The sequence below is a fragment of the Trichechus manatus genome, unplaced genomic scaffold (assembly GCF_000243295.1).
Source record: "Trichechus manatus latirostris isolate Lorelei unplaced genomic scaffold, TriManLat1.0 scaffold00030, whole genome shotgun sequence".
NCBI lineage: Eukaryota > Metazoa > Chordata > Mammalia > Sirenia > Trichechidae > Trichechus > Trichechus manatus.
The window spans coordinates 6,033,952-6,046,237 of NW_004443966.1; the positions used below are offsets into that span (position 1 = coordinate 6,033,952).

Below are 12,286 nucleotides of genomic sequence, written 5' to 3' on the forward strand. Positions count from 1 at the left end.
ATTGCATATAATCGTTAATACTGTCTTTTCTTCTTGATGTAAAAAAATTATTGTTTGTAATCATACTGTATGTACTCTTATATCCATTTTTCCATGCAACTAACAAAATGAAGGTGAGTGGATGTTAAAATGAGTGAAATCCTAGACCAGGAGTCTCAGCCTTCGGACCCAATCAAACTGCCTGCACTCGTTTGTATATAAAGTTTTATTAGAACACAGCCACGCCCGTTTGTTTACCTACCGTTTAGGGCTGTTTTCCTGCCATAATGGCCCAGTTGAGTAGCTGCTTAGAAAGGAGACCATATAACCTGCAAAGTCGAAAATATTTAGGACTTGGTCCTTTACATAAAAAATTTGCTGACCTCTGTCCAGACAACAGCTTAGATTCAGAATGGTTTTGTTATGAAAAGCAAAGTTAATATATCCTAACAGTTTAGGACTAGACTGAATTGGGTCTTGAGAGTTTTATCTAAACTTTAAAAAGCACAATCTTCCGGTTCTGATTATGTAAAGACTCAAAATATTACAGATTGTTCAGGTTAACTCGAAGCTTGGATGATCTGCCCCACAGAAACAATAGCCTCAGAAGCTTTACAAACAAGCACAGCTCTTTCAGCCTTCTGGTTTATTTTTCTATCAGCAATTACTAACTACCTCTAAGTACTAATTAGAGTGGCAAAGAAATCAGAACACTACCATGCTTCTAAAAAAAAAAAAAAAAATAGAACCATATCCTGGAAAATGATTGTTCAAATACACAACTTTTTTCTTCTTATAAAAGTATTACATGTTCAGAAGAGAAATTTGAAAAATACAGAAATAGCCTAAAGGAAAAAAAAAAAATCCCCATTAATCCTATCCCCCCAAAAAAACCTGGTTAACTTACAGGCGTATTTCTTCCAGTGTTCTCTACTGTCCCCTTTTTTTTAAAACACAGCTAACATCTTTGAGATAGTAAGAGTGCCTAATTTACAGGCCCACTATACGGATTAAATGAGATGATTCATATAAAGAGTTTAGAATATCTAGCATGCAGCAAGTGCTCAATAAATGTTGTCTAGTATTCGACTCTGTATACATAATGCTGTGCACTCCTAATATTTTAACACACTAATTTTTATGAGTTGGGATTGACTCCATGGCAAGAGGTTTGGTTTTTTGGTCTGTTTTCTATGTTATTAAAAACTGTTCATACCGGTGCTAATGGGTACAGGGTTTCTTTTTGGGTGATGACAATGTTCGCAAATTGATTGTGCTCATGGTGGGACAACTCCGTGAATATGCTAAAACCCACTGTTGTTGTTGTTACATTCCGACTCATAGTGACCCCATAGGACAGAGGAGAAATGCCCCATACGGTTTCGAAGGAGCGGCTGGTGGGTTTGAACTGCCGACCTTTGGGTTAGCAGCCGAGCTCTTAACCACTGGGCCACCAGGCCTCCAAAAAACCACTGTAGTGATCAGTTTATATACGTTAAGTGTATGGTATGGTAAAGTGTTTATAAACTTTAGTTTTTACGTGTACATGACAGACCCATTATAGACGTTCTATGTAATAGAATAAATCAAAACAAACGAACCAACCAACCCGTTGCAGTTGAGTTGATTCTGACTCCCAGCCACCCTACAGGACAGAGTAGAACTGCCCCATAGAGTTTCCAAGAAGTAGCTGGTAGATTCGAACTGCCGACCTTTTGGTTAGCAGCCGAGCTCTTAATCACAGTGCCACCAGAGCTAGCCACCAAAAAATGAATTAATTTTTAAAAAGCGGCCCCAAGTGTAGTTCGCTGGACGCTAAGTTTGGAAGAGAAGGGTAGCAAAAACTGGATCACAAATGCAAAATGCCTCAAAATAACTCAAGACAAAGAAAAAAGTCCAGTCCTAACAGATGGGTGGCAAAACATCACGGTATTTAAGAACATGGACCTGGGGTGGACAGAGCTGTGTTCAAATCCCAATCCCAACCAAAGCCAAGAGACCTGGAGCTTGTTAACCCTAAATTGTGTCACCCATAAACTAAGGATGATCGAGCGCTACTTCAGAAGACTGATTTGAGGTTCACCTAAGAGAAATGTTCGTGAGTGCTTGGTGCCAGTCTGTTCACACCGCTCAATAAATGTGATACTGACGATGTCAGCGGCTTTTCACCAAACTGGAATGCAAGAATGAAAACCTTAGCCCTCCAGAAGTTTCTGCTTAGAAACTACAGTATTATCCTACCAACTAGGAAGGGCCTGAAGGTATTTTTATTACCATGCGAGTTTCAGCTACCCAGAGTTCATTTGCGCAATCTTTACATTCCAGAGTGCTAAAAGCCTTCTCAGGCAGGAACAAAAGAAGCCTTTGTCCCAGGCCCCATAAGTAACTGTTAAACTTGAGTGTGTTTCTCAATGGCAAGTCGGGGAACCACAGGAATGTAGGCAAACCCAAATAGTGAGAGGGGAGACTTTTAGGAGAGTGGAGAACCTGTGTGTGTTAACATATTTTGAGCACTGTCTATAGGCCAGGCACCTTGCTTAGCGCTTCATACTTTATTTCATTTAATCTTCACAAAATCCCTGTGAGGTGGGTGTTTGATTAGCCCCATTACACTTCAGAACACCAGCCAGTGAAAACCCTATGGATCACAACGGTCTGATCTACAACCGATCGGGGGGTGGTACAGTACCAGGCAGCCTTTCGTTCCATTGTGCATGGGGTTCCCATGAGTTTGGGGGCCAACTGGATGATAGCTAACAACACAGATAAGGAAACCGAGACTTAGCAAAGCTAAGGATTTTTCCGGAGTCAGATAACAAGTGGCAGAGCCAGGATTTGAACCCAGGCTTCCACAAGCTCTCATCCACTAAACTCCACCGAGCAGACGGGGCTGTAGTGAGATAAAACCAAACCAAAACCAAATCCATTGTCGATTCCAACTCATAGCCACCCTGTAGGACAGAGCAGAACTGCCCCATAGGGTTCAGAGCAGCTGGTAGATTTGAACTGCTGATCTTCCGGTGAGCAGCCTGAGCTCTTAACCCCTTCACCACCAGGGTTCCAACAGTGAGATAAGCCCTCCTGATTTAGTTTTATTTTGTGATCGGTTTTCTGATCAACTTCCTGATTTCCCAACCTGACCCTTAACAAGGATAGTCATTTAAAAGCCATCTTGGAGGGTGGCCCACAGTGTCCAGATAGAATGTAAGGCTGTTCTGAGGCAGGGGGTGCAACCCCTGAGCCCTTTCAGATCCACAGGACACAGTGGGATCTTCCCACTTTCCTTCTTGTCTCTGAAAACAAAGTCACTCAATTTCTCCAAGGGTTTTAGGAAAGGTGACCATGTAACTTAGCCTCCAAAATGAGAGAGTTCTGAGAGGGAAAGGGGACGCCGTTAGAAAATGGGCCAGGCATAGACTAGGACAGATGGAGCCCTGGTGGCGCAGTGGTTAAGAGCGCGACTGCTCACCAAAAGGTCGGCAGTTGGAATCCACCAGCTGCTCCTCGGAAACCAGACGGGGCAGTTCTGCTCTGTCCTGTAGGGGTCGCTGTGCGTCGGAATCCACTCGACAGCGGTGGGTTTGGTTTTCCCAGTTTAGTTTTAGGTTCCCACATCCACAGTGAGCTGTACGTGGATTCCACACATGGGTCAGTCGTTTGGAATCCCTGGGCACTCGGTGGTGCAAATGATTAATGTGCTCAGCTGCTAACCGAAAGGTTGCAGGTTCCAGTCCACCCAAAGGCTCTTGGGAAGAAAGGCCTGGAAATCTCTTTCTGAAAATCAGCCACTGAAAATCTCACAGAGGACAGTTCTACTCTGACACACACGGGGTCGCCATGGGTCCGAGTGACTGGAATTTCAAACACTCTACTTGGAAGAGAGAAACGGTGCCCGGCTCTCGGGCAGTGGGAGGAGCCAGGGGTGGTCCCACTGCAGGGTCAGCTCTGCGTCTCCATGGAGCCTCCTAGCGAGAGGAAGCACTTTGTCCAAAAGGAAAACTAATGTGTGGTGAGTCACAAGGTTCACCAGGGTAACTGCAACGTTTCCAGGGACTCGGGGGATGGAGAAACCGCTAAAGAGAAGCGCTTCATGAACATCATCCAGGAAAGTTCGCTCAAGTTACTCTTGCAGATACGAAGGCAACCCGGCGACCTGGGCAAGTCCTTGCTCAACTCCAGCCAATTAAACGCGTCATTCGCTTCATTTCAAAAGGGAGGCTTGCACCCTCCTGGTCCTCTCTTACTCATCCTGGAACTCGAGGAAATAGACTCATCCCGATGGTACTTCTAATTCGGGCCCCAAGGCTAAGGAGTAGCATAGCTTGTAGGTTTAAAAAAAGCCTTAATTTTTCACCCACTGGGTCAAGCTAGGAGCAAAGTAGTAAAATTTTCCCAGCATTTTTTTCAACAAACATTAATGATACTCAAGGGGCTTCGGAACGAGAAAGACTCTTAGGGATCATCAGGACCAACTTTTTCCTTCTAGAAGGAGGACTGAGGCCTCAGAAGGAGAAGCCCGTCCCAGGGCACCACCCATGGGGTCAGGCCTTCTGGATCTTAGCCTCGGCCTACTTCCATTTCCTTACACTATTTGGATAAAATACTCTCTCACATTTTAGATCTTCTTCTGTCCTAAGAAGGAACCCCTCGGTGGTGCAAATGGTTAATGTGCTCGGCTGCTAACAAAGATGTTGGCAGTTTGAGTTCACCCAGAGAAGCCTCGGAAGAAAGACCTGCGGATTTGCTTCCAAAAAACCAGTCACTGAAAACCCCGTGGAGCACAGTTTTACCCTGACACTCACGGGGTCATCACGAGTCAGAGTCGACTTGACAGCACCTGGCTGGTTGTCTCAAGAGAGAGGAAGGGAGGAGGGACAGAGGGAGGAAGGGAGAAGGTGTGAGTGAGATAGATCTGGATCCGCTCTATTAAAGCTCCGTGATGATTTCAAATGATCGATGTGCGCCTATTTGCGGGAGGATGAAGAGACAACGCAAAACGCCTGAGTCAGGCCTGACAAGAGGACAACCAGCGGATCGCCTACCTTTGGTCTTGATGGCCGTATCAATGTTCAAAGCGTCCCGCTCGGCATCAAAGTTGGTGTACGCTTTGACTGACCCATATGCGCTGGGGGGCGTGGAGTGCTAAGGTTAAAAGACAAGCATACACAGATAAGGTACATTTCAGAGCCTCCTGCTGAAAAAACAACTCTAAAGTACAATGTTTTTCCGTTGTTTGTTTTTACAATTCAACTCATTCTTACACTAGGTAATTAGACAAATAGAAAAGCGCATACTCCTACTTTTATTGCTACTTTTAGTGGAAGCTCAAAAGCAGACAATGAAAAGCTGAGGACTTGAAACCACCCATTTATTCCAGAAGGCTTTGAAGAGCACTAAACTGGGATGTCGACAATCGCGACCAAGCTGCAAATATGGAAATGCCTGAGTGACAAGTGTGTTTGGCCAAGTTTTTGCTACAGGCACATGGATTTCCACTGGGCCTGTATCGCTGAGCTTACAGTTCTTTAAAAAGCAAATGGAAAATGTTTGCTGGCTTGTCTCTGACCATCCAGGTGAGCGATGGACAGTGTCCTCCTCTTCTTCTGCGGCTCTGCTGTGGCCACCGCTGTGGGGCACACCAAGGGGGTCTGGCCCGACAGCTGACATCCTCTCTGTGTTTGCCAACTTCCTGTTCTCTTCTCTGTATCCTCCCCACCCCACCTCACCTTCTTTAACACTACCCCTTCGGCCGACCGCTCTTCCTAGTATTTTTTTTTTCCTATTGCCTTTTAAACCATACCTTCTCCCTTTTCCAGTGCTTTTCAAAGCCCATTACCCTTTCTGATCTGATGGACAGAAATATCTCCACCCCAACCCCACCCCACCCCAGACTGAGGTAAGGACAACGGCAAGCTTCTGCTTCAGTTCTTCTTCCCAAGATGTTAATATTTCCCTACTTCTTTGAAATGCTCTTGCAGCTTTTCTCTGCCCAGCTACCCAGTTCCCAAAGCAGAGGGCAGAAAGAAAGAATGGATCATGTGGTTCTGGTTGCCTAGTGGATAGTGGAGGCATCCACCACGGGCCCCCCTTCAATGTCAAGGCTGCTCACCCCGAAATGCCAGCTGCACCACCACCACCAGGACCCAGGACACAGTGCCCATTCATAACGTGATGCCATCGCCTTTGCTTTTTGGTGAAGAGTCAGGAGATTGAGGTGCCCTGACTTAATGCTCCACCCACAGGTGTCAAGTTACAAGCCAGCCAGCACCTTCACTATTTGATTTTATTAGCCATGAGGTGGTGCAGGAAAGCAACCAAGATGTCAAGCTCTCAATGTCTCCCAGGACACGCTGGAAAACTAGGCTCAAGTTTAGACAAAACGTTTCAAAATGGACTTGTGAAGACCGTTTTGGACAAACAGTAAATATGGTTAACATTTATAGCTGTGAAACACAAATGGATTAGCGACGTAACTTCCTTCTAATTTCACGATTTAAATTCTCCAGCAAGGCTAGCTCAATGGAAACGGGGCGCACACTGGGAAAATCTAAAGGCAAAGTGTTATTCTGGAATACTTACAGCGTTTGCTATGGTGGCTATAAAATGTGGATGGACATCTAAGGGAAAATGCTTTCCCATTTATTAACAGTGCCATCAATTATTTACAAAGACGAGCAGTCTGGCCGGGAGCCATTCCACATATGGTTTAATTTACCAGAGGATACCCTGTCTTCTTCCAAAACAACAGTGAGTGGGGTAAAGTTTCTTGTAAATTTACGGTATCTCTGGAAACAAAACTAAATTGATACTTGAGCCATTACCTATAAAATCTGCCTGTCTGAAAATCAGATTAGCAAGGCAAAAGTCATGTTTCCTTTCCTTAAAATACTGGGGAGTAGGCAACATTTTCTATTTCACTTCTATCTCTCCATGCAGATAAACGCATCAGATCAGAAAGTAGCTTCAGAGGCTTCATGAAAAGCCCTCTCATGAAACCTGATACAGAAAACAATCTAAGGATCAAATCTGTTAGACAAATTATTTAGCATCTGGACTTGTCTGGACCTCCATGTGCAGCTTGCATTGTTGCCAACAACAGTATGCACGTGTTCCGAAAAGAAGAAAGATTTAAAAATACAGGCTTTATACAACCTCTGCTTGCAGAGACCCATTCATGCTAAACACTCTGAGGGCAGGCAAGCATCAGAGACCATACAGGAGTTCTGAATGGTAACCCAGGCTGCTGTTAACTTGCCCACAGGGCGTCTTTGCATTTTAATTTCAAGGAGGTTGTATTTTGAAGTATCATGCAGGATACCACTAGAAACCAGTCTAAGTGCTGAGTCTTTGTAAAAGCAATTTCTGCCAAGGCAATCTGGAAGATGTACAGAATTATTAGATATTTTACATATTCAAAACTTACAGTCCAGTTGGTTCTAAAAGTGTTTGAAATGACTTTTAATTCCCTACATAGCTTAAAAATTTAACCGTAAAAGAAAGAAGCAAATGCATCAGAATTTCCAAGTTCACGTATTTCTTATAAATAGCAATTAAATTTAATTATGAGCTCCCTGGTAGCCAAAGCAAAAAAGGAAACATGACAAATTATAATTCTTTGATTATTTGGTTTTTAAAAAAAAGAATAAAAATCCTAACTCCTTTGGAGAAAAGCTTTTCCAGATACAGAAAAAGAAAAGTATAGGTTCTTTCTCGGAATAGCTTCCTGGGCACCGTGGACTCTGTAAGAAGCTCAGATGACAGGATCATTTTTGGTATGGCAGTGGCTTCTGCCAACTGTCAGTGAAACCCTGGGGCCTGGTATTACAGAGGATTATCCTAACAATCACTCCAGCTGCCGTGCTAAGTACAGCAAGATCAAATCTCAGCCATCTCAGTGTCTCTGGCTCATTCTAAGTTTAATGTGATGCCAAAACCGTTTCTAGTGCCATGGGATTTCTTTGTAATTGAACTGCTACGAACAGTTAAAGCAATACAGAGGGAAGCACCAAATAATGATTGTCTGAATTTCATCCTTATCTTCCTTGGATGCACAAGGAAAAAGAACAACACGGCTATCCAGAGATAACGTCTAATTTGCAAAAATTACACGAGGTGTCTTAGTTCTCTAGTGCTGTTACAACAAAAATACCACAAGTGGGTGGCTTTAACAAACAGAAATTTATTTTCTCACACGAATTCAGCGAGTCGGCTCTAGGGGAAGGCTCTCTCTCTGTTGGCTCTGGAGGAAGGTCCTTGTCTCTCTGAGCTTCTGCTCCCGGGCCATCTCCATGTGGCTTGGCATCTCTCTTTCCTCATCTCAGCTTCTTGCTCACTTGTTTAATCTCCTTTATGTCTCAAAAGAGATTAACTCAAAACACACCCTGCACTAATCCTGCCTCACTAACATAACAAAGACAACCCATTCCTAAGTGGGATGATAACCACAGGCACAGAGGTTAGGACTTAGAGCACATATTTTGGGCGACACAATTTAATCATAACACAAGGCGAAAATGAGATACTTACATCACCCTCCAAGCTGAGCTTACACAGAATTTCGTGAACAGTAGACATCTCGAAAGAAGCTGGAAAAAAGTACGACAAAAAGTCTTTATGAAGAGGCTCTCCTTTCCCCTGAAGCACAGTGATTCATTATACTAATTTCTACTTCTTGGACCATTTCATCTGAGGATATGAGAGTAATTTTTACAAATAGACACAATTCCCAACCTTATGATTGGGAAAATTAAAGCTTGAATATGGTTTGCCTTAGGTTTGGGATGGGCTGCTAAAGTAGGCCATCTTTCTCTTCCTCTATTTAAACAGAACCTGGGGAGACTGATTTGTGAACGCAAAAACAAAATGCTCCCCAAGGCTAATGCAACTTGTTCAGACAGGATAACATTGAGCCTCCCACTTCTTATAAAAAGTGGTAAGCTTATCAAACCAGCCACTACTTCTGTATGTCTCACATCTAGTTGAATATAACGAAGAATCTAAAAATGATGAATGTGAACTGAAATTGATAGCATTTTCATGCTGTCCCAGTTCTAGATGAAATCCTCGATTACTATTCATAATTATCTTCTTAGTCCAACGATGCTTAGACGATATTAAACTTTTTATGAGAAAGACAATGGACTGATTTCCTGATGTTCACTTATCCCATAAAAGAGTGAATTCCTTGTATTTGAGGTTCAAAATGGCTGGTTTGAAGTCATCTTCCAGCTAATAAACACTTAATTGGGCAGCAACATTACAGCCTGATAAACTGGCTTCCCGATTTTGCAATCACACAGTTCTCGGAATTGAAACACCCAACCCTTGCCAACAAGGAGCACTCCAGTTGGCAGGAAATTCATTTCAACTGAGACAAGAGTGGTCATTCAGCATGATTAACCCCAAAATAAAGAAAAGCGAGCAGAACCTCGTCCTGAAACAGAGGGGAATGACATCTGAATTGCAGTAGCTTCTGCTTTGGTCTCTTTTTGCTTAACATTCCTTGATCAAGGAAATTGTGCCCATGCAAATTCAGTTTTCTATTCTCTTCAAGCAGTTTGCTTAGGCTAAATAGTCTCATAAAACTGGTTTGGAGAGAGTATATGACATAGACATTTGCTAAGTTATCAGAAAGCTTTGGACGAAGCAGATTCCATGCCCTACGTGGGGTAATGCGAGAGGGGAGGATTTGCCTTTATTTGTGGCTAGAGACGTATTTCTGCCAGCTTTCATCCTGAGCTCTCTCCTAGACAATTCCTTTCCCTCTTGGATGCTCACAGAAGCTTTTGAAGAATGGCAAAAAGAAAGTCAGTCACAGCGATTCCAATACTCTCCTCCCACTCCCAAACTCTTAGACCACCCTTTCCCTATATGTCCCGCAGCTGGGATACAATTCTTGTTTGTATCTGTTCAGTTCTTGTTCAGTTCGTGCTCTGTAGTTGTGCTGTCCAATATGGCAGCCACCAGCCACGTGTGGTTGCCGAGCACTTGCTGTGTGGCTAGCCCAAACTGAGATGTGCTGGAAGTGTAAAACACACACCAGATTTTGAAGATGTAGCATGTAGAAAAAGAATGTAAAATCTCTCATTAGTAATGTTTTATATCTATTATATATTGCAGTTATGATGGCTTGGGTCTATTGGGTGAAATAAAATACATTAAGATTAATTTCACCTGTCTCTTTCACTTTTTTTTTTTTAATGTGGCTACTAAACCAAAAACCAAACTTGTTGCCGTCGAGTCGATTCCGACTCACAGCGACCCTATAGGACAAAGCAGAACTGCCCCATAGAGTTTCCAAGGGGAGCCTGGTGGATTTGAATCGCCAACCTTCTGGTTAGCAGTCATAGCTCTTAACCACTGCACCACCAGGGTTTCCAAATGGCTACGAGGACATTTAAAATTGCACGTTCTATCTCTATGGGCGGCACCAGTGTAGAGAACCCCACGGTAACCACGGTCCAATCTTTTCCAAAAATCTCTGTGGTGGTGGAGTCCATTAAAGTATGAGATTTGTTGTCAAGGCAGACAAATCTGAGTCAGCCGTGACAGAGCAAGAAATCCCCAACTTCAGGTTGAAAAGAGGAGCATTCCAGAGGGTCTCCTCAGAATCCTTCAGCCTAAAGATTGCCAGCGCAGGGATGAATCCCCTAGGACGTCAAACCACTGAAGCTCTGGTCTTGAGTGTCACCCTGGGGCTCTGTCAGAGCTAGGCTGGGTCTGTTGTGAGGCATAAACCCTTGTCATCTGCCTTGAAGAATTCTAGTCCCTCCTATAAACAGCTAAGGAATAAAAATGCCCCCCGAAATGGGACCAACAAGTCCAAGTTGCAAACAGAGTTGTCTCCACCTACAAAGACATGTAGATTCGGTTCCACGTATTTACTAAATCAGCACCTTACATTGGTTCTGACGTTCAGGAGTCTCTTCTATGGAGGCAGAGTACATTGCCATTGCGTTGTTCCTTCACGTTGTCTTTCTAACTCTGAGCACTGACTGCATAGACGGCTGGCTAAGTGTGTCCCCCATGGGACCACCCGGTGCCAAACTGACCAACGACACTCTGATCCTTCTTGACACTCCCCATTCCTGTTGCTTCTTCTCTCACCCCCACAGCGCATTGAGGAGAAACAGAAAACAGATATTTATAAAAGCCCTACAAATCTTTCTTACTGCTTCACCCTCCATAATTATGTTGTTCTTCCATCAAATCAGAGTCTCTGGGTGAAGCAACCGATTAATGTGATTGCTCAGCTGCTAACCAAAAGGTTGGAGGTTCGAGTCCACCCAGAGGCACCTCGGAGGAAAGCCCTGGTGATCTACTTTAGAAAAATCAGCCATTGGAAGCCCTATAGAGCACAGCTCTACTCTGACACACATGGGGTTGCCGTGAGTTGGAATTGACTGCAAGGCAACTGGTTTGGTTTCTCATCAAATCAGTCCTATATGCTACTATCAACTAAATCGATTTGACCTTGTCAAAATAGTTCAAAATCTACCCTTCAGAGGCCTCTTACCCCCACAGACTACGGCCTTCAGAGACTAGCATCAGAAACCAGCCTCACCTCTCTCTACCGACTCCTCAGCTACATGGACTCTCCTCAGTTACGTGGACTCAAGCCAGGTTGTTATCCTGCCCATCCCCAAACACAGCACCTTGCTTCCTGCTTCCTCCCCCATCCCCTTCCCCTTGCCTTTTTCTATTGCTAGGGTCCCCATCATTCCTGAAGTTCCCGCTACATTGGCCCTTGCTCCGAAGGGGTCACCACAGCCCCCATTCCACAGTGCTCTCCCCCACCTTTCAATGCCAAATGCCCTTTTTGGTGCCCACCATGGGGTATCCGGGTATCCACCATGTGCCAAGCATTCAAACAGCAAATAAAGTACAATTCAAGGCAGTAGAGGGTATGCTGGCGCCCTGATGGCACAGTGGTGAAGAGCTACGGCTGCTAACCAAAAGGACAGCAGTTTGAATCCACCAGCTGCTCCTTGGAAACTCTCGGGGGCAGTTCTACTCGGTCCTATAGGGTCGCTGTGAGTCGGAATTGACTCGACAGCCATGGGTTTCGTTAGAGGGTATGTTTCACCTGGTCTCACCCATAAATCTCCAATTCTTCCACAGATTGAAGAGTATCTTTGCACACTCTAGGTGCTAAATAAACCTTGGAAAAAATAAGTTGGTATTTTGCATTATATTTAATATTATATTATATTATTACCTTATATTGTATCGGAGCCCTGGTGGTGCAGTGGTTAAGAGCTCCACTGCTAACCAAAAGGTCAGCAGTTCGAATCCACCAGCCACTCCT

At 44.1% G+C, this 12,286-nt stretch overlaps 1 protein-coding gene across 1 annotated transcript in view; it reads right to left on the bottom strand.

Annotated features, from left to right (window-relative positions):
- Positions 1 to 12,286, bottom strand: part of ANXA2 (annexin A2) — a 50,794-nt gene that overhangs the window by 30,599 nt on the left and 7,909 nt on the right. The window contains exons 2-3 of the mRNA XM_004374620.2: positions 8,506 to 8,564; positions 5,022 to 5,121 (exon numbers count right to left, since the gene is read on the bottom strand). Of these exons, the coding sequence (XP_004374677.2) occupies positions 5,022 to 5,121; positions 8,506 to 8,564 (159 nt within the window). The remainder of the gene's footprint in view (positions 1 to 5,021; positions 5,122 to 8,505; positions 8,565 to 12,286) is intronic.